The following is a 26800-nucleotide window of genomic DNA, read 5'->3' as shown; positions in this document are numbered from 1 at the left end:
TGAGTCTCCAGAATATCCCTCTTTGGGTGCTTTAAAAGCACACTAAGCAATACAGCTTTTGTTAATGAATGAAATCCATACAGACAGCTCAGCTCAAAGACTTGGCAGCCCCTTCCCTGCCATTGTCCGAGGGACAGTCTGCACAGAATTTTGTGGCACACAGTATTGCATTCAGCTCCTGCATGAAAATGAAATGCTCATTAGAGCTGAAATAAGTTTTAAAAACCCTAAAAAAAACCCAGTCTTGAAAGTTCAAGACTACATCTTATTGGAAATCTAAAATACAATATGTAACATTGATTTATGTATTAGGTAGACAGAGGTAGTTATGAAGATGTAATGTTGTTTTAATGTGACTGTCGGTGTAATGTTGTGAAATTCTAGTATTGTCCTGCTCTCCACTTAACACATCACAAAATTCTTACTGAAATAATGGATTTTACCATGTCATTAAAGCATCTGGTACAATGTTCTTAACTTACTGACATTGCAAAAGAATGATTAGATATCAGATATTCTTATGGATTTCTTTGTGGCATTTAAGCAGTCTCTGAGGTTATAAGCATTAGTAGGAAATTAATTAAAATTATAACTGAATGGGGTTGTGGGATACCTGGAGATAGGAGTAATAGTGAGTGACAGGGAGAATGAAACAGCCAGAGAGGATGATCTGGATTGCTGAGCATCATTAACTTACACAAGTTATTATGTAAAGGAGTATAATGACATGTATGGGTCATGTTCAAGAATTAAGGACCATTTCAACAAAAATAATAATTCTCAAAATAAATCAGTGTTTATAATGGACAGGTCACATGAACTTGCAGCATAAAGCTGTGTAGAAGGGCCAAGAGGTGATGTCTGATAAATCACAGTTAGGATGAGCAGGAACTTGGCTTCACCTCTGTGGAACCCCCAGATGTGTGTGTATTTATGGTGCAGGTGGTCTCAGTACCTGACTGTTACAATCTTAGAGCTTTAGAACTGTTCCTCAAATGCTGTTGAAAAATTTCACTGTGGGTGAGCTCTACAAAATCATTCCAGCACTTTTTCTTGGATTTTTTTAACAATGTTAAATGGCTTATTTGTGTGTGGGGATATCCCTGCCCTGCAAGAAATGAGGTTCTCTAAAGGGGTCTTTGATGCAGAAGGGTGACAAAAAGCAGTGGCTGTGCACTGAAATCAGGCATTTCCCCTAATCCATGTGCTTTAACAGCAGGGATGTGTGGCTCTTGGAGCAAGCTGCCAAAGGAGGTACTGTGGACACTGTGCTTTCATTTTTTCAGGCCAATAGTGGATAATATGCTGGCAGATGTATCAAATGAAGGTTACTGGAGTTGATGCAGTAGTACTGGATAGGATTGAAAGGATCTGTGATTTAATGGAAGATTTAATGATGTGCTCTCACTTTATTTCTATGACAATCTAGGAAGAAAACTCTGGTCAGTACTCAGGAGGCTGTTGCACACTAGGAAAAAAATTTCTCATCAAGCTTACTTTTACACATAAATTCTCCGTCTTAAGAAATAAAACAAATGTCCTTGTCTTCCCATGCATTGTGAGGATTGTTCATTTTGCAGTCTGGCTAAATGTGCTGGTTTTATTCATCAAAGGGTGCTTAATTTGATTGGTAAGAGTTAGAGCAATCAAATCTTAATGTATTTGAATTCCTGTCTTGCTTCTATAAATGTTCTGTGTTGAAGGAGATTGCTTAATTGGTATTCTTGTAACTTTTAGTTTTGAGTGGATTTTAATGAACTCAGTTTTACCAAAGACAGTGTACCCCTCAGCAAGTTTTCCTTAGCCTTTGCCTGGAGGAGTTGTAATGTGTACAGGTTCTGTGCTTATGTTCACATTATTTAATGTTACTGCATCATGAATATGCATCAACACAATGTTTTCACATGCAGACTACTTACTATTAGAAATCTGTGCTATTCCATGTAATTTTGTATAGACCAATGAATACTGTTTTATAGACTTTGGAATTATAGCAACCACCGCATCTTTTTTTAATAAAACCTAAATCTACCTGTATTTTTCTGTTGAAGTATGCACAGGAAAAGCTCATTGGTTTTTTTACCTTTGTTTGTTTTTCAGTGAGAGGTTCATGGTGAGGTTAAACAAGAACGGGGGCCCCAGGAATCCAGAGAAGATCGATCGCATGTGTGCACTTTTCACAGTACGTGTCTGTTCCCTTTCTTCTCCCCTCACAGGAGTGGGGATGGAGGTTTCCTGAGGGGAATGAAACTCACTTCTTCCTCTACAATATATTCCAATGAGTAGAACAGAAACAGTTTCTAAGTTTTGTTATGGTTTGACTAAATGTTAACATAGAAAGTGAATGTACTTCTAAATTGTTTTTATGGCTAAGTGAATATTATGAAATCCTTGCATTTGTTCCTGCAGATAGTGTGAAATTTTGAATATTTTCATTGGATGTGCTGTGCTCTTAGATAACAGAGCATAGAAAAAGGCTTTGATGGCCTAAGCATAAAACAAGGCACTCTTTTCTGAATGAAAATCAGACAAGTGTTATCCCTTGTCTTGTCCCTACATGCCCTTGTCAGAAATCCCTTCTGCACTGGTCTTAAGTTGTGTTTAAATTTTCCTCACAATCAAGTGTCAGACCATCGTTTTATCTGCTACTTCTCCTCAGAAAGAATATGAACATCTAGAGACACTGAAATATAACAGCTCCTCACAGAATAACTGTAAGGAATCTCAGATCTCAAGTGTGATAAACACCTTCCTTCATGAGTCACCTTTAGTTAGTGCACATGCTGGAAGCTCAGTAGCAGAAGTATTTTTACCTTCAGTGAAGAAGAGAGATGGCAGAGCTTTGGTTCTGGCAGTGACACTCTCTGAGGTCAGGCAGGGCTGGACACTGAACCCACTGCTCTCTCCCTTAAGAAGGCAGCAGAGTTCCTCCTCTTAGGGAACAGAATAGATCCAGGTGTAAGGATGATCAGTTCTGTCTCCATCTGGATATGGGAGAGGCAATCCAAGAGTCACACTGACCTGGCTGCGACATCAGTACAGTTCTGGTTTTGGTACCATCAGGGAAGAGCTGCCAGCTGATTGAACATCAGCAGAAGTGACAGTGTCACCCCGGAGATGGTAACTCAAGGCCAGAGCCTGGTCCTGCTGAGAGAAGGTGGGCAGGGGTTAAGGTTCAGCACTGGTGTCTGAGTCAGCTGAAAGGCAGGAGAGCAGCATTAGGAACATTCCCAGAAGGCAGCAAAGACTTTGTATGACTTTGGCACTTTCTGGCCTTTGAGGTGCATCATTTTGGAAAAGATTTTTGGCACCCAATTTCCCCACCCTCACCCATGTCACATGACTTGGGGTCATGGAACAAGTGTCCTGTTTCTCTCTGTGTGGTGAACAGTGTGAAACAGGTTTGCTCTGGTGATCTGCAAACCAGCCCTTACACCCTTTAAAAAAGAATGATAAATTACAGCCATGGCACAGTTCCAGGAGAGACCTGCTGCATATTCTGAGTAGGGCTAGTGTGTAGTCCAAGAGCAGCCAGCTCTGGGGTTGCAGACATTTGCTGTGCAGTCCCAATCCTGATCAGAGATATCTCCTGAGCTCCCTTTCCTATCACTGTGCAAAAATACCGAAGCTGCTGCAATCTCAGCTCTCCAGGGTGCTCAGACTCCATCACTGGCTGGTGGAGGTGCTTAGACTCTCTCACTAATCTGCTGTAGAATGTGCACTCTACATAACAAGAATTATAATGAATGTATACTCTATGTAACAGGAATTATAAATGGAAAAATTATCTGAAAAAAATCTCACACTTCTAAAACAGTATTTTTCATCGATATGTTCAAAGAACTTTCCAAAGTGTGCAGTGAAAGAACAATAAATATTTGCTTTTTTGAATAACCATTTTATCTGCAATGGTTCTATCTTATCATAATTTCTTAATTATGCAATGCTTCTAAGATAAGATAGTTCTGTGATTTTCAGGTCTGCTCCCAAGCTTGTGCTCATGTTGACTTTCAATCTCTTTATTTATTTCCTTGCCTTCCCTCACCACACCACAGTATCTTTCTAAAACTCTCATCTTTCCCCAAGGCAAGCAGTCCATATCTTAGATAATTCAAGGGATCCCTGTCTTTTCCTGCTGCCTCTGTTACTTCTAAGGGTTCAGCTGTCTCCTTGTGTAAGATATCAAAATTACCCAGGTTTGGTTTTACATCTGCTGTCAAATCATAGCAAAGGTGAGAATCTTCTTGCTCTGGAGATCAAAGCTCACTCAAGCAAACCTCAGCCGGTGCACACATTAGAAGCATTCTGGGATCTGAATTAAAATGTAACTACACTGTATAAGGTTGTTATTTTTGTTAAATACCTTATTCTCTGTGGCCTATGAGGTTGGCAGCTGAGTTAAATAACTAATTAGTGGCAGACAGGTATCCTTGATTCCAGTGGTTCGGGGGTGGTTGTGATGGTGTTTGGTTTTTTTAACAGACAAGCAGACCTTTCCAGAAACCAACACTGTAAAGAACAAACGATTATTGTAGAGTAACTCTCTTCCATACCCAATACAGGTGGGAAAATTTAGGGGTGATTTTCTAAAAAACCATTCAGTTAGAATTATAATTGAATTATGTTGGGTATCAGTATAATTTAGGAAACTCAGAAGGATGTGGGAAATCCCCACCCTGTGGATGCAGTCCTAAGAATAAGCAGTAAATGTAGTTTATCCCCTCCTGGTTCTAGGAGATGTACATGGATTCTCTGCAGAGGAATTATCTGAGAACTTCCTCACAGGGGTTGGGGCTTTTGATTGTTTGGTCCATGTCATAGTATGAATTTCTTGCCTTGTAAAAAGACTGTGCTGTTACAAACTGAAATGCAAGGCCATCTGGGCTCACATTTTTTGTCTTTTGCCTGTGACACAGTATATTTGTGAAATTGTAAAAGCAGCTAAAGTGTGAACCCATCAATATGTTCATGCCCTGCCGTTTTCTGATGTTTTGACAGCTGCCCTTTGAAAAAATAGTTTTTTTAATTGCTGTTAATTAGAACTGGTAATCTGATGGTATAATAAAATTCCCCCTGTCAAAGCACAGATATTTTCAGGAATCTATTGCTCTCTAGAACATTAAGTATTACCTCCTGGTTTTTTTGCTTTTTGAAATGTCTCGTCAGGCGTTACTGAGATTAAAACTATGTCAAATCCCTTTTAGTGTGGAACTTCATGTCTCCAAGACATGCAATATAAAGGGTACCATATGTCGCCCTGGTATGTTGGGTAGTAGAGAAAGCCTAGAAAGTGTGTTCCCTTCTTGGTGCAGCAGCAGAATCGAGCCTGAGGAGGAAATGCTAAGGATGCTTTTTGTAGCTTCATTCTTTTGCTCTGGAGAGACAGATCTGCTGGTTAGCAGCGTCCCAAACAGTGGCTCTGCAGCTCCTTGCATATGCTGCCCTGGGAAATACAGAGCTGCTGTTAGAGAGCAAGGGAGCGCACAGCCAGGAATGTATTACTTGCCTGCTGTAATTTAGCAATATAACACAATTGGGAAGGGATTGAAACTGCTCCTTAGGATAAATTCCCTTTATGCCTAGCTCTGAGTCACTGTGCCAGCTTTTATTGTGCTGTGTGGCACCATAATCTGGAGTTGTGATTGCCATCACAGTCTCACTGGTTGAGGTTTGGCTTCTCAAGTCACATGGGAAAGAAATTCCCTGTGTGATTTAAGGTTCATGTTTTAGCTTTCAGCAAAATGCAGGTTTTAATTCTAAATGGGTTCAGATTAGGAATGACAGATTTTAGATGTCCACAGTTTAAATTTCCTCCCCTCTTTATATAAAAATAGCATTATTTCCTTTTGCAGTGATTATAATACCTCGTAGTTGAGGAGCTTTATAAAGAAAACCACGAGATTTTATGTGAATCAGGGACTGTTCCAGTTAATTTTTGTGTAAGTAGTACCTGACAGTGAGATGACAGCACTTAGTAGAGAAAGAGGCAGCAGCTGTTGCTGTAGAGCACGAGGAGCCTTTTTGCATCACTCTAAAAGAAGGATGAATATTCTCCCAGTAAATATCTATTGAAAGTCTTGTCTGGGAGGTGAGTGGCATAGGGAAAACGGGATTTTAGGAAGAAATGCTTCCAAGACCTTACCTGTAACTAAAAAAAAAAAAAAGAAGGAGGAATGTCTCAGAAGTTGCTGTTTGTTTATGAAGTTATCAATGAAAACTACAACATACCAAGGAAATTGCAATTAAGCTTCTGACATATGAATGCAAAAATGTTGCGGTAATGAATTATTGAAAAGTGTCCTATATGTATTTTTTAAATTTATTTCCTTATTTTTAAATTTTTCTCAGTTAATAACACTTACTTGTCTTCATTAACTTCAACTTTCCTTTTGTTCTTCTGTAGGTTCTCCTTTTCCTGTTTGGTTTTACTTGAAGCTCATTTTTAAAAGTCTTGACCTGCTTTTCAGTAACATGGGACTTGAGAGTTTTCATCCACATTTAGAGTTGCAGGCACTTATGTTGGAATGTCTCTCTTTTTTCCAATCTTTCAGGATCTCAGCAGCAAGGACATGAAGAGGGATTTGTACATAGTTGCTCATGTAATCCGAATAGGTACGGTATGATTTAGTGCTTGAAATATACGTAATAAACAGAGCTCTTATTTTTAAATGTATGCTTTAATTAGCTGACTTTATGATGATTTATACATTTAGAAAACTCAGTCATAGACTGACATTCACACCATATGGAGCCAAGTGTTGGAAAGTTACTGATGACTATTTAACGGTGATTTTGTTTTTCTGAGTATGAAACAATGAAAAAATTTTGATTAAATGCTGCATCTACAGGAGAGGGACAAACTAAGAAGGCTTTTTGTTTATTGTTTAAAAATTTCAAATGAGATCCTTTTACTGGTGTTATAGCTGGGTTACAGGGCAGGACATCAGCATGTCTGACCATCCATATCAAATAAATCAGAGGCTGTTAGACAAATAAATATCAAGATTTGTTTGCTGCTTTAGGAGTCTGTGGTGCAAGTACATATTTCACCTGTGTTAAGTATAATTTATTTTAAATACTACGCCTAAAATGCTAACAGTAGGAGCAGGAGAGACAGATTCCTCAGCTGTATTACTGTAAACAAGTGAGTAGTGCAGTGCCATTTGTGTGTTTCACGTTTTCAGGTGACTGAAGAATGGCCAGGCAGTGTTTGCAAGGAAAGGGTTTTTAAGCCTGTTGCCAGTCCAGTCACTGCTCACACTCATTACCAGCCACAGACACCTTTTCTGAAGCACAGCAGCTCTAAACAGAGCTTTGTGTGTTGTCCTGGGAATGACAATGTGCCTTCAGAGCCACAAATGTGTCAGAGAGGTCGGGGTTTCATTATCTAACTTCCCATGTCATAATTGCCTACACGTCAGATTTGCTCTGTTATCACTTGAGGTGATGAATGAAGCTTGTAGAAAGATGCTGTATTAACCTTGATGCAAGGGCTGCACAAATTATTATGTGTAATGTTACAAGTTCACTTTGATTATCACAGGGATTTTTCTGGCCTTGACATCCTTGGCTCTATTTAAAAGCTGTCTCAGTAATAGGAAGTTAACCACTGAGCAGCTTTGTACCTCAGAATTCTCCTTCCTGTGTTCCAAGAAGGATCCATCCAAACATGAGAAACAACCAATATAGAATATTGCATATATTATATACAATATATAACACATTCCCTTAAAGTAATTGAATGAGAATTTGTGCAAGGAAGGAAGGAGCACAGCGAATCTCCGTGTGGGTCAGACTGGTGAGTACAAGCCATATTCTTGGCTCATCCACAGATGATTTGTAGTCAGCCCAGCTGGATGCAAATATGTGTCATGGAGCTGCAAATCAAAGCTGGCCAGACATGATGCTTTTCACTTTGCCCTTGACTGTTTTTGGCTGAGTGAGCTGTAGTTTCAAATGGACCTCTGGGTTTGAGAAGTATAGGAGTGAAAAGCTGTGGTGGGTTGACCCCAGGTGGACACCAGGAGCCCTCCAAGTCTTTCTGTCACTCCTCTCATCAGCAGGATGGGGGTGGGGGGAAATGAGATGGAAGGACATTAGTGGGTGAAGATAAAGGCAGTCTGATAAAGCAAAGGCCATGAGCAGAAGCAAAGGAAAACAAAAGGTTCATTCTCTACTTTGTCAGCTGTTGATGTGCAGCCACTTCCCAGGAAGCCAGGCCTCAGTCTGTATAGAGCCAAACCTTGCCGAGACAAATGTTCCCACTCCTTCTCCTTTTATTGTCATGTGGTGTGGGACATCCCTTTGGCCAGTGTGGGTCAGCTCTCCTGGCTGTGCCCCCTCCCAGACCCTGCCCCCCGGGCTCCTGGAGAGGGGGATCTCGCAGAGGCAGCCCTGGGGCTGTGTCAGTCCTGCTCAGCATCCCTGGGCTGGCACCAGCCCAGCACATGGGGCTCCTCCAGAGCCAGGCAGGAGTCTCAGCCTGGAGCTGCAGTGTACTGGATGTGTGTTCAGTGGGGTCATGATCACAGCAGGCAGGATGTGGCTGCGTGTCCATCCCTGATGTTTGAATTTCCTTCCTTTTAGGCCGCATGTTGCTCAATGACTCCAAGAAAGGCCCCCCACATTTGCACTATCGGCGCCCCTACGGCTGCGCAGTGCTGAGTATCATGGATGTGCTCCAGTCCATCTCTGAAATCAAGGAAGAGAAGGACTTTGTGCTCAAAGTTTACACGTGAGTAGCTCCTAGAAGCAAGTTTTTTGCTTCTTTATTATTCCAGCAGCTCACAGAAACTAATGAATATTATCCACAGATGTTTCAGGTGTATGAAATGCTTCAGAAGTTATTGAATATTGCCCAAATCTATGTGACTTGCAAAGCTGCTCTTTTATTAATGTGAATTATTTAAAATCTGCTGAGCTCAAACCCAAAGAAATGTTCTGCATTTCATCTGATGGAGGGAATAATAACTCATGCCTCATCTGCTATTCCTTACTACTCATGGTAACCAACAAAAGAAGTAGAAAACAACTGAAGTCGACAGCGTGTGACCAAAATTCTCAAAAGGAATCAACATTTTTTTGAGCAGGAATCTGTCTTCAGTTATTTGTAATTTTGAAATTTGAACTAACAAATTCTTATTATGAAATGTGGTCTCACAGTTGTAATAAAGAAGCCACAGACAAACTGTCTGGAGACTGCAGGGAATATTTAAATCCCTTGTCAGTGAGGATAAATACTGGCAAGATCTGTTTTGCAGATGGGCTGAGGCAGCTGACACTGCTTTGTGGTCTGTGGCCACTATTGCGAGTAATAAGATAATTTGGTGGGTTATGGAACTTTGTCATTCTTTGAGATGTGCATTCAGCAGCAGAAAATGTGACCTTCAAGGGAAACTAAATGAAAAAATGTCTTTTACTGTTCACTGAAGATTCTTGGATGTCTCTTCATACATTAGAAATCTCTTAAGTCTTAACAAAAGTCTCTCAGAGTCAGCTCTTTCATTCTTCCTTTGCCAAAAGTTATGAAAATTGTAGCAAAAATGTCAAATTATAGGGAAGAAAATGGTCATCTTTCTTCTCTCTGTCAGTAGAATCTGGCCAGTCTTGGCCTTTTGTCACATTCAGTTTCAGCTTATCTCAGACCAGCGGGTTTTGGCTATATAGTTCTATTGGCTTTGTAGATATGGTTAATGTATTGCAACTGCAACATTTTGAATGTTTACAGAAATGGAACATTCTGATTATTAGATTTGTTTTGTTGCCCATTTAATGCCTCTTTAGCTTCTGAAAAATAGAACAGAAAAAACTTGTTGGAACAGTAGACTTTGTCAGTGACAAGTGGAGTCACACAGCCCTTTAGAGCAACCCACAGTCTTCATACAGTGATGAAATAAAAATCACAGGATACAGAGCTTCCCCTTTCTTCCTGCTAATCTGCAGTGTTTTGATAACATGGATTCCCTTCACAGCACCCAGAGCCCAGTTTTTGCCCAAATTCCCCAGCAGATTTGCAGCAGTTGTTCCTCATGTGGGCAGGGAGAGCGCTTGGCTGAATTCAGCTCTGTAATCAGATGTTTGTAATTCTTTATCACTATTATCACTCTCCTGGGCTGTTTTAAGGCTTGTACATCATTCTTTTATGTTGCTGCTGTTTGCAGTGTTCTGTGTAAACCTCCAGCAGAAATATTCAGGAGGGAACATGGATATATCTGAGAGGCACCAGCTCATCCCCTTGCAGCTTTGATAGCTGCTGGTCTTTCATGATAGTTTTCACAGGTTTGTCTCCTGCATCGTCTTTGCACACTGCTTTAGCTAACCTGCCTTTTCGTGTTCGTAGGCTACAATTGAAATGACAGGGTTTTGTCCTTTGGAAGTTTAAAATTGAATATGAGTGCTTAAACAGCCCTGAACTGATTTTGTTACCTGCTGCTCTCATTTTGATTACTGTTAAAATGCCTCAGGCCAACTCCGAAACATCTTAAAGATGAAATAAGGAGATAGGTGTATCTGTGTTTTTCAAGGAGCAGTAAAAAGCATTCATTTTATACACAATGTGGCTAAAGCATACAGCTGCCACAAATGAGGCAGCTAGAAAAGCCTTCTCACAGGGAGAAGCTGGAAAAAAATTGAGAGACTGTAAACCTAACAAAGGCTGAAACAAATACATGGTCTGTCAGTGGAGACTTCTGCTGAATACACAAGAGAATGCTTATGGGAGGGGAAAAAAAAATCAATTTACTTCACCAGTCTTTCTCAGCTTGTCTTATTATTGTTAAAGATTTATGTCTGAAAAATATTTTTTTTCTCACAGCTGAGATTTTCCTCTTTGTTAATCCCACAGTCATATTAAAATCTCCCTAAGAGGATAGAGTACCACAGCTGTAGTTATAAGCTCATTATGCAAAAGCATAAAGGTTTACTTTTATTATTCTTTATAATATATATATAAAATAATTTAAAAGTGAGATGGAAGTTAAATTCTCAGTCCATTTTTTCAGAAATAACTTAATATTTTGTATTAATTTTTATCTTTAATGAAATTTTTTGCTCATTGAACGTTACTCTTTGTGTTTATCTTACAATTCCTCTGAAAACTTCATGCATTTCTCTTCCATATTCACTTGTTCTGTTTCTTTTTTTCTGTCCTATTTTCTTTCAATATTTTTTTCCCTCTTTCTCCAGCCCTAGATCTTAAAATTCTTACCCGTTAATGCCTGAATGCCTTTCCCTTTTGCTGTTCCATTGTTGCTGTTTGCCCAGCTGGACAAGAGCTCACATCCCATTGCTGTCCCCAGCTGCTGACACCGGGGGCTGCTGTGGGATGGAAAACATTCCAAATGTGCATTTGCTGCACAACCAGCCAGCCTCAAAGGTGATGGATGGCTCAGGAGAAAATTCTTATTTAAAGGGGAAATAGATTCTTTTATATACTTGGTATTTGGACAAGTAAAATGTGAACACAGGGAGACACATTCCAAGCGTTTCCAGGCCAGCCTGTCCAAGCTGGGAGATCTTCCTTCCTGGCACTCAGGAAATACAAAGTGCAGCATCCACCAGCACTTGGAACAAAGCTGGCTTTAAGCTGCCTTTCCAGTTGATTTTGGGATAACTTGGTTGCAGGTTAATTTGCAGGCATAAGTCATTGGAGGCTGAAACCTATTTTAACCACTCCAGAGGCTGGTACAGTAGCTTAAAAATCACCACAGGTTAGACATTTATTTGTAACTGTGAGGAGGGAGGATGGCGTAGAGATTGTGCTATAGGTTCTCTCTCTGCTTTTAGGAGAATATTATATGGAGTAGGATAAATGACTTTTAATGTGTTGACAATGTGAAGATAATTTTTTTCTTGATGAGTGAGCTGAATTAGCACACACCACCACAATTACTGGCAGGGGTTTTGTACTGTCCATCAATGCCTTATATCTGTTGTGTTTTGATTTTGAGGGATTGTTTTGCGGAGTACAAATACAGTCAGTTTACCATTCTGTGAAGTTCTGCAAGGTCACTTCATGCTAATCTGCCTTGTGTGACTGTGGGAACCGGAGTGTCTTCTCAGAAGGGACATAATATTTACAGGAGGAGGGAAGTAGAGCAAGTGAAATGTTCTGAGTATTTCATTTCTTCCAAACTGTCTCTGTTCCTTTTGCTGTTCTAAGAACATTTGGGGGTGTCAGTAATTTTGCCCTCACAGGCTTTGGGGGTTACCTCATCATTCTTGGCAGCACATGGTTTTGCAAGACTGAAGCTGCAGGAAATTACCAGCTCCTACTTGTAGATAGCCTGAATTTCTTCTGTTCTTCAGTTACATAATGCAGCAAACAAAAACATCCCCACCGTCTTCCCAAGAGCTGGTGTGGGTCTTACCCTGGCTGTGCTGGCATGTTGTACGCTTGTGGGGAAGCAAAAAAGGGGAAAAAACGGTCATATCCTTGGAGAAATTTTGCAAAGTGATTTATTTCTCAAAACTCCTAGGAGCTGAAGCTTGGAGTATTAGCTTGTTGGTTTTTTTTTTAACCTTTAAGAGTCAATAGGACAGAAGTTTAATTAAACTGTATAATTCAATTGCTTTTCAGAAGAAATGAGATTCACTATTGCTGCTGAGTTAAAAATTGCTGACTTCATGGGGAATCATTGAATCTTGCTGTTGTGATTTAAATAAAGCACAGCTGTATTTAAAATGCAGTTAGTCTTGAGCAACATACTGCTTTTCCTTTCCTTTTTAACCAATAGCACTGTTTGTGGTAAAGGTGCCATATTTTTCACATGAGAGAAGATGAAATGGCTCATCTTTCATGTAAAAGTTTGATCAAGAGGGTCACTTCAGCTTTCTGCCTTTCTCTCCCCAGGCTGAGGGACAGTAGCCTCTGGCCTCAGAACGTGGGGCTGGTTTCCTTGGTTCCTGTCTCAGTGGTACTTCAATTCCTGCATGTTGTGCTTTGGATCTTGAGCAGAAGTGTAGCACTTATTTTCTACATGACAGAATTCAGCTAGAATGTCCAGAGCTTTCTTCATTCTGTCGTAATCTGAAGAGTGGAACAATGGCTTTGATGACAGAAGACTCATGACCAGCTCCAAAGTGTCCATTGAAAGGACATCACTATTAGAGAATATCTTATTTCCTCCCACTTGTAAAAATAAAATAAGAGTTATGTGGTATTTCTCTCATTCATCCAAACCCTACAAACTTTCATATTATCTCTACAGCAAGGTTGACTGTCGTGTTCAAAGATGGTTCTACAGAAAGCATTTAACTTGAATTAGTGTTCTTTTATTTTAGGTGTAACAATGAAAACGAATGGTGCCAGATCCATGAAAATATCATCCGCAAGTCCAGCACCAAATACACAGCCCCCAGCTCCAACTATGGTAAATATCTCCTTGAGCTTGTTCCTCAGAACAGCTGAACATCTCCTTTAGGAAACAGCTGATTATTTGTGGCAGAGAAATTCACTGAGATGTGAGGTTTTCCTTTCGTAGCTAATGACAGATAAATAGGGAAAGTAAATCCTGTCTTATCTGTTTACCTCATGTAATGATGTCTGTAGTTGCTAATTCAGAGATATCACTGCTCTCCCATTCCAAATGAAGCAGCTGATAGGATACAGTTCAGCTTCATTACAGCCAGTTCTGCATTCGTTACCAAGTGCCTGAATCACGGTGATGTCCAAATACTGAATTTGTCTTAATTTTGCTTGTTTGCATATTGAGACACTGTAGTGGAATACACGGTGCACACTCCCATAGAAGAGATTGAGCACAACAATAAGCAAATAAAACAATTTTCAAATTTGGGATTCTACTGTGTGTAAAGCTGATTTAATTCCCTGCTTCTCCTCCTGTTAAAGTTATCTACTAGTCATAATTAAAGGATCTTCCTAAATTCTTTATAACTTTGAAAACTTGAGTAACGTCTGAACTTGCAAATTTGCTCCAGTCTTTTTACACTGGAATTTTTAATTTTTTTTTTCATTGGTTTGTATTTAATAGCAAACAAGGATATAAAATGAACAAGTTTTCATGTGAGTGGCAAAACCAGCCAAGGCTGATTTCTAATGGACATGTGTCTCTTGTGTGCTGGGAAACCTTCTGTACACACAGACATCCTCATACATGGTATTCAAAGGGTTTGGATTTTTTCCATGGTTTCAGAGCCTGTGTTTTCCCTGCAGAGCTCTCTTGCCTACCCAGCTGGGCAGTTGCATGTCCATGTTTTGGCAGCTTTTGAGTACATACATGCTGACTGGCCAGCTGGCTGGTTGGCCTTTCTTTTCCTTCATTTTAGGGCTTTATGCTCATTTTTTTCATCCCAACTCCAGGTATTCATTAAATTTATACAATCCTCATGTAATCTGGGTATCTACTTATTTGGCTGAAGCCAAATAACAGGCTTGAAAATGACTTCAAGGGGAGAAGGCAGGAAGTGGGTGGGAGGTACACGATACTCCTTGTGTTCCCCTGGTAACTTGTCTGAAAATGGTGACTAAATATTGGTCACAAAGCCTAATTTCTCTTAGGAAAGAGCAGCACTTTGAATGGCTCATGCAAGAATGTGCATCCAAGGCAGGGCTTGGTTTGGTGTGTGTTGTTCTGGGCAGTGAACACAAATGACAGGAAGAGCTCTTTACGAGGAGTGACACTTAAGGAGATAAAGAATGTGGAAATTTGCTCTGTGCAGGTAATTCTCATGGATATGTGGAGCTGGTAGTGTGTGCTCAGCAGGTGAGACTGGGATTGAATGGCAGAGCTTAGTTCTGGTATTTTTTTGTATGGTGATGCTGGACTTCATAATTTTACAAGTACACTCTCCTATGCTGTAAATTAAAAGCAAGTAGAGAAAACATCTGGACTGAGATTAAGTGTGTAATTATTCCTAGTCCAGCTGTTCAGATGATACACTGAACAACAGAGCTGGTTGCTGAAGTCAGTTTGGCCAGTTTGCACTCCTGAAACATGTTGAGGAACTGCTGGGAATTTCATTAAAATCAACATCCCTCTATGAAGCAGTTAAAGAAAAGAGTGGAAAAGGTCCACTTTGAGATTTAAGTTTTCTTCATGGTATAAAGCAGGATTAAAGGCATTTTAGAGATGTTCCAGAGCTTTGTGTGGTTGGTGGTCCCTCAGACAGAGGCGGCATTGCTCATACGTGTGTTGTAACCTGCTGCATGTGAGGAATAGAAATAATGGAAGTGCTTTCTGTATCCTGGGACATGTCTTCAAAATTAAGTATTCTGGTTGTTATGAGTTGTATTTTAATATAATTCTGTGCTCTTAACTGATCCCTTATAACAATTTTGTTTCCTTCATTTCAATTTTCAATTACTCCAAGGGAGAAAAGAACTCTGTGTTTATGTCTTGTAATAAATTAACTGTGGAGCAAAACATTAGTTTACCTGTATGCTTTATACACACAGAATCTAATTCTTAGATCAGAAGTAATGAACCTCTTTGTTTGGTTTTTCTCCCAGGACTTATAATATCTCTTCAGCTTCTTCGTGGCGACATGGAGCAGATCCGAAGGGAAAACCCCATGATCTTTAACAGAGGCGTTTCTGTCACCAGGAAGCTGGGATTTCCTGATGTCATAATGCCAGGTAAACAGAGCAGCTCCAAGCTGAAAATGTTAGTCATTATTTTCTCTTACTCTCCCAGTCAAGTGCAGCTGGGATGGGCACTTCGCTTGAGTAAGATTTGTAACGGAGTTGTCTTATTTATCAGGAAATGCCAGATTTGGGGAGGCAAATGCTAAAACATTGTCAGGAACAGACATTGCAGTGATAGAAGGTGTTAAAATCACGTGGACAGAAGGGGATCTGGAAAGATTGCTGATATTCCCCATTAACTGATAACCCCTTGCCAGTTAATATCCCTCTTGTTCACTCAACATAGAGACATTTCTTTTTAAATGCATGAAATTTCTTCTTCCCAACAATCCAAGTCCTGGAAAAAAAAGAGTTTCCACTTTGCAACCTTGATGTTTTTGAGTTTGTGTGATCCTTTTGTAATGAGAAGCAGAGAAGGTGCAGACCTGGTCAGATTTTCCCTCTGGCCTCTCAGAGCAGCTGGTCCATGCAATGTCTTGGCTGCAGCTCTGCTGTGCTTCCTCTGCTCCTCACCTCTGGAGCAGCAGCTGGAGATGCTTCTTGGCTTGGCAGCCCCAGCACAGCCAAGAGTTCATTTAAGAGAAGAACCCAGAATGTGGGCAGTCATGCAACCACATAAAACCTGGTGTTCCAGTGGCTTGACTTTTGATAAGAAATGGGTTTGCTAATTAGTAGCATTTGAACTATTACTCTTGCTGTGATGAGCAAGCCCACAGATGACTTTACAGACATGGGAGATTTGGTGAAAGCATAATGGGAAAAGCATCAGATTTTATTACTCAAAAGGCTGCAGTGAGACATCAGTACCAGAAGTAGTTGTAGCCTCATTATGGAAGCTCTTCAGAAACCACAATACAATAGGGAGTAGGTGGGAAGCATTTCTAGAAACTAAAGAGTCAAAAGATTTAGAACAACTGTGTATATTTACTAATGAGCTTGAAGATGGTGGTAACAGAGCAGCAGAGGATGTGGGCTATAAAACCAATTATAAATTTTGGTTCTCAATGATCTTACAGCAGTTCCAGGCATAACCCAAAGCACTCAAACAGGGAAAAGATGTATTATTTCAGGCTGATGTACAGACACAGCAGCTGCAAGGTGATCTGCTGTAATTGAGATCACAGCTGGATGTGTCACATTTACACACCTGTGCAAGGGAATTGATTCTCCTGCAAGAACTGCTTGATCCTCCATTTCTGTGGATAAAGCTGTACCTCAGGTGCTTCAGGCTACTGAAGGAACAGCTTTGTGTCCTCAGTGTTCCCCTCAGCAATTTTTTTTTTGTTTTTCTGGGCCCTGGCCCCTCTGTGAAGTGCACAGTGGGTCCCCTGTATTTGCTGCTTTGGGCCAGGGCTTGAGCAAACAGCAGCAGTGCTCATACAAAAAGTACTGCCCTAAGCTTTTAAAATTCTCCGTTCATTGCAGCTAATCCATTTCCAGATTCTCTTTGTGAGAACTACAGTTCTTTTTGGAGAAGACACTGGGGTTTTAAGATGATATCCTGCCTCTCTAGAGGATCTGGGCACAGAACTTCTCCTTGATTCCAGGTGTGCTACAAGAGGTTTTCATATATTGAGTTTAGATGCAAAGCTTTAGGCATTGTAAGAATAATGGTTCTATTTGTGAGGGAAGGCAGTTTGTATGTGTCTGTAAGCACCAAGTAGGAAGAGCAAAGCAGTTGAGGAAGTATAACTACAGTGAAAGTTCATTTACAAATGAGGACATTGCCAGAGTAGAGAGGAGCTCTACTCTCTGTGAAGAGAGGGATAGTCATGAATGGGGCTCCAAAAAAACATCTTTCATTGTCTTGGGTATTCTCCAGATTAATGAAATCTCTGGAAAATGAAGAGATTGAAATGTAGTGGAAATCCACTGATGCAGCAAACAGTGTTCATTAATTACTAACCAAGGGTTTTTTTGGAAATCAAAGTATGCTTGACATACTCAAGTGACAGCAGATATTTGCCTGTTGTTTGCTTTTAAAACAACAGATCCAGCTGGGGGTGGAGTTTGCCTGACATCCAGGACAGAACATTTGGCTTGTGTCACCTTTGAGGTGGATTGGCCCAGCTACATGAACAAGGAATGTCTATCAATTCACTTTGTGCTTATATTTCTACAGCCAGGATCAAACATTCATTGCTTTATGAGTATTGTCTGAAGTTGAAAAATAATTCACTGGGGACACACATGACCAAAAAAAGAATCAAAAAAACCCCAGCCAAAGACTGAAGCCTGTCACACATATTAGCAGTCCTCAGCCATGTCTGCTGCTTTAATAGTCTTTGTCAAGCCATCTCTTCCTTGCTTTGCTTCAGAACTGTTTGCCATTAAACACAGGGTTTCCTCTTCCAGAAGACTGCACAGAAAGTTCATGGCTTGTATTTTGCAAGTGGTACAGATTTTTCAGGACAGTGTGGCTTGAAAATGTTTTTTATGAATCAATTAATAAAGGTTATGTCACCTGGTACTTTTTAAAAAGCAGTGATCATTCTGCTGAACCAAGAAATCTATTTTTAAAAAAGTAAATAGCTCTAGCACTTCAACTTAATTATATTTGTCATAGGTTTGAATGTTTTCATTTTCTTTTTTAACAGGAAATCCTTTCACATGTGTACATCTTAACTATTAAAATTCTGTAGCTGTGTCTCATTACTGTATTCCTATCCCTTTTTGTGTTCTAGACAGTAGCATTAGCTCCCTGTATCAAGCACTCTTTTTCTGTCCCTCAGATAGGAGCAACATCAGTGGTAGCTGGTCATCATTAAGAAACAAAATGAAACTGGTCTTTATGGGTTTGTATTATGCATGGTTATGCAGAACAAGCTTAATATTATACAAAACAACTCTTCCTGCCTTCCTTTGTAAAGATAAAATGTTCGTTGTTTCCTACTGTGTTGTAATCTGACAAGAGCATCATAAAGACTTCAGATATCTTTTTTTGGCAAAATCAAAGGGAATTCGGTCAAACCAGCCTCCTGATGAAGTTATGGTGGGGTTTTATTCATTTGTGGTTTGGTTTTTTTTTCCATATCTTTTCTAAATTGCTCCTGAATTTAAAGCCATGCATCTGATCCTGCCAATTTTACCTTTCCCCGAGCTGAGAGCAGAGAGGCCTGTGCTGCTCCTTGGGGATTGCAGCTGGGCTTTGTGCAGGACTTGCTGAGCAGAAATCTGTTGAACAGGCTTGGTGTTTGTCAGTCCCCCAAGGACATCCCTCCCCTTGCCCATGTGCTGATAAATATTCTGTCTTTTCCTTTGATCCTCTGATGAAAAGTGCATGCTTCATCTCCGACTCGTGAGTGATGTTTCTTTCTCTTTTTTCTCTCTCCTTGTCTTAATTTCCTGGCTTCTCTCCTGTTCCTTTCCCTTTATTCTCTCCCCTTTGTTTCTGATGCAGAGATGAAGATTGTTGGGTGTAAGTTTCTGCTTTTCTGTGTAATGTCTGCTTTTTGCTTGCTTTTTTTCCATTTCCATCTCTTCCATGGAATGTTGGGATTGATAAAGACAACGAATCATAACAACACAGAGAAACTTTGGTAACAGGGAGGTGGAGACTTTGTCTCTCTTCATACCTCAGGGTTTCAGGTAAATTTAGTAACTGTGATGGGTGAATCTGTGAGAAACAGGTGATTAACATCTCAGCATCTGTTCAGTCAGTGAGCACAAAGTCATGGCAAAAGTACATTGAGGAAAGGACATGGTAAAATCCATCAGCCATTCTCAGAATGTTCATGGCAAGAGTGTTAACAAGACCAAAAGACATAATTATGTAATAACTATCACCAAAAAGTGTCTACAGGGAGAGTATAAAGTATTATTGTTATAAATAAACTTGTGGAAGCGGAAAGTTGGAGGAGACAAAAAGCATTAAAAAACAACTTCCTACTACTGAAAGGCAACTATTCCAGGGAAATCACTGCATTATAGAGGGCATTGTATAAATTCTTTTCTATACATAGAAGTCAAACAATGGGTAGCAAATAACCTAATAAGTATTGCTTTTCCCTTTTCTTTGAAACAATTGTGTTCTGTTCAGTGAAAGCTGGAGGAGCACACAGAGTTTAACTTGCATAATGTCCTCTTCGGAGAAAAAAAAAAAAGCTAATTTAATTTGCCATAGAGGCAGCAGATAAAAGCTGCTGTAATATTGCTTACAATTGTGTTAATAGTTGCTCACTGTAACTATTTCAAGAATATGGGCCTTAAAAAAAACCTGCTGCCTGGCTGGTGAAGGGGCAGAGAAATGAGCTCCTGAAATGGATGGAATGGGATTCCCAGAGTGTGGGACAGTGCCAGGAATACAGTGGGAATATGGGGGGGCTTCACAGGGCTGTCAGGGGGATGTCACTGGTAAAGCCAGGGAAAATCACCCAGTGGGAGGATGAGACTGGGAACGAGTCCCAGAGGAGCACCAGAAAGCAGGCCAGGGGTGTTGCAGACCCTCCCCACTGATGCTTGGCCAGTTTGTCCTTGTCCCTTTGGTTTGGAGGAGTGATGTGATGAGCACAAGCTGCTCCTGTCAGCTCAGTTGTGCTGAAGTCCCTGCCCTTCCCAGGTAGCTGTGTTTGCACTGGAAGCAGCTGCAGCTCCAGGTGAGGGTGGAGTTTTGCTCTTTGAGATCAGGGACCCATCACTGGCCCCCTCCAAAGTAGCAGCTTCCAGGGAAGACCATCCAGAGAGGGAATGTCCAGGGTCATGTGAGAGCCTGAGCCAGGAAGCAGAGCAGTTCCCCTGCAAAGAGCTTGAACAAATACAGCCACAACATGTGATAGCACTGCACATGAACAGAAATCCTCTACACTTCATGATTTGCTTCAGAGCTTTTCCTTGCTGGCCCAAGTCCTCAGTTTGAGCTGCTGTAACTTGGCTCAGGTCATTGGGGTGATGCTGATTGGCTCTGGTTGTTCATTTACAGATGGGACATAAATGCACAGGTTTGGGTTTTCTTCAGAAGCCATTGTGGAAGATATTCCGATTATCTTTCTTGCCCATTCACTCTTCTGTGAAATGCCACTATTTTTGAAGAAATGCCAAACCCAGGGGTGTTAGTCCAGCAGACAGTGCATCATGTGTGAGGCCCTAAGTGAATAGGGCCAGCTGAGCAATTTGATAAAAATAGACCTAAACACTAATATTCTGATTTTTTTCCCTTGGCTGCCTAAATAGTTAAAGATTAAACTTCCACCTTAAAAAATCCAATATTCTCTGGATAAATAGCTATTTTACTTAGTTGAAACTAGACCTACACATGCAGACTTCTGGGAGCTGCCACTTTTCCCCAGCTTGCAGAGATACATTATGTGTCCACAAAGTCACAAAACATTCCCAGCTCACAAAAATAAGTTGCTAGAATTGAGTGATCAGAAATTTGTGTCTGTCTCTCCTGCAGAAACTTCTGTGAATTATGTACCCTTTTTTGATACAGTATTCTTCTGCACAAAACAGGGACCATTCCCGTCCTCAGTGTCCAAAATCTTTAGGATCCCTGAATAAATGTGTTTGAATTCAGACAGTTCATGTAAATTGTTGCTATTTTGCAGTTAAAGTCAGTCTTCCACTGGAAAAGCTACACACCCTGTCAGGTTATACCCCCATTTCTTCTGCTGGGCAGCAGACAAGGAGTGGCTGTTGGGCTGCTTCAGGTTATTAAGTCTTGAAAATGATAAATGACTATTTGGAAGTCTCCCAGTACATTCCTTTATACTGCAAATGCAAAATCAATATTTGGCTCATGTAGCCTTTTCCACCACTCCTTTTTGCCCCCATTACTATTAAAATAGTTTTAGGTGATATGAGAAAGGATTTCCTTTCAACACAAGTGAACCTCCCCAAGCTATGATTTATAGTTTAAACAACTGTATGTTGGACATTGAGCTTTGTAAACAGGTTAAAACAAACAAAACAAAACCCCAATAAAGGTGAAGGGAGTTGATAAAGGAAGAGCCCCATAACACATTATTTTTTAATATTATAAAGGAAAATACTGTCTTTCAAGGTATTTGATACAGAATTAATGTCAGTAACCATGTATATAAAAGGTGCATGGATTATGCTAAAAGGAAGTTTAGTTTTGTTTTTAACTGGAAAACAATTGTAGAGAAATGGGCTTTGAAACAAATCCCATTCTGAAAACTCTTGTGAGGTTTTCAGTTCATCCTTGACAGCCACCCAGCAGAGCGATCTCAGTTTAAAATTGCATCAGTAGGCTTTGCTCTATAAATACTGTGGCCCACTGGCCTTGTAGCACTTTTTATCCCTGTTCTGATGATGGGAGGCCACAGCTCACCCAGTTTTTCGCTCTGTGCTGCTGTTTGTGAAGACCTGAGGCCTCTGTGGTCCAAGCTGAGGTACCTGCCTGGTTTTCCCCCAAAATGCAGGATTTGCTGTCACAAGCATGGGGCTATTTGTGCAGGCATTTGCAGGAATGGTCTGACATCTTCCACAAGTTCATTATTTATCTCTTTGTTTCTTTCCAATGGAATTAACCCAGCCAAGCCCTGCGTGCCCAGGTTCCTGCCTCGGCTGTTGGTGGGGTTGGAGCTGCCCAGGCCTCTCCTGGTGCCACCATGGACAGTCCTGTGCCAGCTGTCCCCTGTCTGCTCCCCTGTGTGCCCAGCCCCACGTGGGACTGAGCTTTCTCTCTGGCCCTGCACACTCAGAGCAGAGATTGCAATAATAAATAAAATAAATAAACTGCTCTGCGCTCAAGCTTTTGCTTTGGGCTAGCAGAGTTCAAATCCCTCAAAAGCACTAGCAATAACAAAAAAACCCAAAAGGCTTGTGAGGCCTCAGGTCAACTGATATGTTAGGAAAAGGAGATTGCTCCTTGTAGGAAGGTGATTTCCACCAAAATAATCACCCTACCTGATGGTGAAATGCTTTTTGTCTTTCTTAGATACATTTACTTCCTATTTTTACTGTATGCAGTGACCTTTTGTAGACTATTTTTACAAGAGAAGATCACTGTTATATTTCACTATAATACTTTTTCCCATCTTTTTCCTTAGTTTTTATGCAAATCCACTGATTTTAAGATCCCTCTACACCCCGCCCCAAAGGCATTTTTTTTAATTAGTGGAGTAATATCCCTCCTGTTAAGCTTAATAGAAGATAAGATGCTATATATAACTAAATGCTACCTTTAATTTAGGCTGGAAAATTATTTGATATCTGACATTGGACTTTGTGTAGCCAGACTGCCTTCTAGAAAAGAGGTCATAAGTAGGGAGCTCCAAAATGCTAATTATAGTGAGTACAATTAATTTCTATTAAGATTTACAGCATAAAAATTGAAACTTTTTTCCTAACTGTGCAAACTTCCAAGATAAAAGGATGGCATCTGTTAAGCAGGAGGATTTTTAAAACAAAAGGCCAAACTTAAACCATATTTTGTGATGAATTTTGTATTTCCTTGATATCCCTATAATAAGGATAGAGGTATCTCAGCTTGATTTTGATAATTTTCTCTGTTGTGGCCCATGGATTGTTGCATTTGATGCTGTGCTTTGATAAGCCAAACCAGATCCAATATCCAAGGTTTTTCACAAGCTCTTGCTGTCATCTTTTCCCTGTTGATGCCCCCTGGCAGCTCAGCCTCTGCCTGGGAGGTGTTCCCAGCACTGACCCTGCAGGAGAGGGAGGCTCCTGGAGAAAGAAGCCTGTTCTGCACACAGATTCCCATTCACACACAGCTCCTAGTAGGAAGCACTGCCTGGCAGCCACAGAGCTGGATTTTCCATGCTGAAAGAGTTGTACTTATCTCCAGAAATAAAATAGAAAGCAAAGGCACGACTAAAAGCTTCTATTGTTTGTCCCTACAGTAGATTAAGGAACAAGTTCTGTGGGGTTTTAGACTTCAGGAGGAATTTGAAGTGCTGCTTTGAGGGGCACAAAAGGATGTCCCTCAATGCCTGAAAGCAAATGTGCTGCCTTACTTCATTGTGCTTCTGATTAATACAGAGATTTAACTGCATCAGCTTCTCCAAGTGGAAGAAGTCAGATGTTGAAGGAGTCTCTGCTTTGTTCCATTACTTCGTTATTTAGTATCTTGGGGCTGATTAACAAAATACTTGCCTTGAAAGGATTTACTTCTTTTTCTTTTTTTTTTTTTTTTTTTTTTGTATTTTTATATATTGCCCTTTAGTATGTTTGCTTTTCTGGCAAGTAAAAAGAAATATTAAGTGTGAACCATCATAAAATGGTGACAGTAACTAAATCTTACATAAAAATAGGTGTTACCTGCTGTCCCTTTGGTGCAGACTTTAGAATTGACCACATTAGTTTTGAAAGCAGTTTCCCAAATCAGATTCTAAAATAAAAACAAACCAAGCGAACGAGAGTCTGTGAAATTCAGGGTAACAAGATGCTGAGACACAAGTATTTCTATTTCTGAATTTAGTAAATGACGTAGTGCGAAGCTGGCAATTGTCCATAGTGGCTGTTTTCATATAGCCATACATATGGGTACCAGAGGCCAGCCAGAAATCTAGCAAAAATTACATTTATAATTCCTTCCTAATCCATCTGAACTGAATTGTGATCAGGTTCCCAAAAAGGCTGCTTGTATTTTGTTATGATAAAAGGAAATTATGAAAATGTAGAAAACGTTTGAAAGGCTAACTGAACATAATGTTATTCTGATCATCACAAAAATACTTATTTTTCATAAAATATGTTGGAAATAGGAAGTCTGAAGCTAAGGATATTTTGTCAGGCTCAGCCTGACAATTCCAGCTCAGCTAACAAGGCACAGTATAGCAGTAAGAGGTTTTTTCCCCTTCTCCACTTACATAATTAAAACCAGTATTGATTCTGAGTTCACATTATTAAAGGCATTACTAACAACAGTCTGATTTTATGCACTGATGTTAAACTGTTCATCCTTATTAACAATTAACTTGCTGCTTGGAATGATTTGGGCATCAGCCATGGTCTCTCAGAACACAGAGAACGATTTGCAGAATGGAGCTGGGACGCCCCCGGTGTCCCCTGTGGAGTTTAAGGCTGTGGCTCTGCTCTGTCCCTGCAGGTGACATCCGGAATGACCTGTACCTGACCCTGGAGAAGGGGGACTTCGAAAGGGGTGGCAAAAGTGTGCAGAAGAACATCGAGGTGACCATGTATGTGCTCTATGCTGACGGAGAAATCCTGAAGGTAAGAGCTCCTCTCCCTGGGAGCCTCAGGTGCTCCCTGTGGGGACACATCCTCTTGCTCCAGAGTCTCTGATGCAATGCAGGAATTAAAATAAAACTGGCTCTCTCATTTTTTTTTAATTTTTTTTTTTCTTAAGTTTGTAAGCTCTATTTATGGTCAGTTATAAATCTGTAAGAATTTGGAGCAGTTCCCTTATATGGGGATAGAAGACTTGGAGAAAATACTCATAAACTGAAAAGCCTGTGTGATTTCAAACTGTGATGTCAGCGGCTAAAGTAAAAAAATATAGAGTAACTGTAATCAGAGCTGAGGAGTATATGGCATATCTAAAATTAAATAATATGTGTCATACAACACCTTGAAATGTGATTCCGAGGGAGACTTCTAAGACTGAGTTGTTGGGTTACAGTACTGAATGTAGTTCTGGAAAATAACTTTGAATAAAATTTCACCCTGGGTTGGCTCCATTCCAGCTGGGGATGGGGATTCTCTGTGTTTCCTGTTTTATCTCCTCTGTTCTTTTAGTTTTATTGAAGAGAAGGAGGTGGGTGGGAGGTTGTGAATGTAGAGAAGTAAACAGGAAGTATTTCAGCATGAGCAGCTATCAGAAGTAACTTCACCCTACCTTTTCTTTTACCTCTGTCACAATAAAATCGGCCATTACTGTGGAGAATCTAAACACCTAAAAGTGTGCACTGAATACATAACCACAATCTTCTGGTTTTAATTGAAAGGAGAACTTCCATTACTACTTGTGATTTCTTTAAAAGTAAAGTGTATTTCTTGTAAGGGACTCGTTTGTGCTCAGAGCTGCTGCAAGAAGATCAGATTCCTTTTCAAACTGAGTGGCAAAGTTTTAATCATCAGTTGATATCAGTGTGCTGAGGACAAAGAGAAGTGCCTCCAACTGCAATATCAGCATCTTCATATGCTAATGTACATAATGGTGCCTAATGATAACTTACAAAAGCCAGGTAATTTCTAGACATTATCGGTCTTAACTTCGGTGATTTTGGTTGGAATGGTCATTCACAGAGATGAAGTTGGTTTTTCATTACACAGGACAGGAGGAAATTCCCAGAGTTTTCATCTGATATTAGAGTAAAATCCTTAAATTTGTCCCAGCCAGCAGCACAATCCAAATCTGAATTGTGCCTTTGTGAAGCCGTTAGCAGAACCATGCACAGGATTAATGAGAATTTTCTCAGCTCCTCATTGCTGCTGAATGTATCTTGATCCAGAAAGAGTCCTATTGAAAGGAGTGAAATTACCTCCAGAATGTAGTGCTGTTCAAAATGAAAATGAGTATTTCCTTCTCAAAATGGCCTTACTCAATTGTTAGTATCTTTCAATATAGTCTGAAAAATTAAAAAAGGAAAAAATCCTTTGACACATTTCTCACTTCTTTCTGTTCCAGCAGCAGGAATAGCCTATGAATTGCAAGGCACACCTTTACCAATAGAAATTTCCTGATAGTTTTTCTAGTTTAGCTTCCCTTCCCTGCCTCTGCCCTCTAATTCCCCTACATATTTTCATCTCAGGGTCACCAGGTGTCTGAAGATTAGTCTGATGTTTGTATTTTGCAGATCACAATTTAGAATTAAAGATTTACTAGTCTGCCCTCCTCAGACTATAGATTGTAGAATAACTGCATGGGAAGAAAGTTAACAACAGGAAGGAGAGACTATTCATTTATTTGAAGTTTACAGCATGAAACTGCATTTAGAAACTGGCCATTTGTCAGTCAGAGTAGGTTGATGGCTTCTTGATGGGATGAAAAAAGCTCACATTAAAATTTGAATTTTTACTGTACCTTGTAGAGGAAATAGAACTACTGTTTTGTTTGCTCCTAAGAGCCTAATGCAGAATGATGTTTTGGAATTACTGTGTTGAAGCCCAACCATTTACTTTTGCTACAGAACAGAACTGGGATCCTAAAGGTGTTCTGGGTTTCAGTACTGGCACTGCTCTCTACTAACCTGCTGTTATCTGCAACACATAATTCTTGTTGCTGTATTAAAAAAAATATGGGGTTGTGGT

General features: G+C 40.1%; 1 protein-coding gene across 14 annotated transcripts in view; it reads left to right on the top strand.

The window, feature by feature from the left end:
• The window catches only part of DOCK3 (dedicator of cytokinesis 3), a 183288-nt gene that overhangs the window by 90143 nt on the left and 66345 nt on the right, over positions 1–26800 (top strand). For 9 of the 14 annotated variants that reach the window (XM_088061616.1, XM_088061615.1, XM_088061614.1 and 6 more), the window contains exons 10-16: positions 2101–2182; positions 6552–6612; positions 8587–8734; positions 13282–13370; positions 15470–15595; positions 19005–19022; positions 24636–24760. In XM_088061616.1, the coding sequence (XP_087917742.1) occupies positions 2101–2182; positions 6552–6612; positions 8587–8734; positions 13282–13370; positions 15470–15595; positions 19005–19022; positions 24636–24760 (649 nt within the window). The remainder of the gene's footprint in view (positions 1–2100; positions 2183–6551; positions 6613–8586; positions 8735–13281; positions 13371–15469; positions 15596–19004; positions 19023–24635; positions 24761–26800) is intronic. The other 5 variants (XM_088061622.1, XM_088061619.1, XM_088061624.1 and 2 more) reach the window with 1 other exon arrangement.

This window comes from Pseudopodoces humilis, chromosome 13 (genome assembly GCF_049639895.1).
Source record: "Pseudopodoces humilis isolate 2021_Gansu_Grassland_sample_001 chromosome 13, ASM4963989v1, whole genome shotgun sequence".
Taxonomy (NCBI): domain Eukaryota; kingdom Metazoa; phylum Chordata; class Aves; order Passeriformes; family Paridae; genus Pseudopodoces; species Pseudopodoces humilis.
The sequence above is the reverse complement of the archived record's forward strand: the minus strand, read 5'-3'. Positions and strand labels throughout refer to the sequence as shown.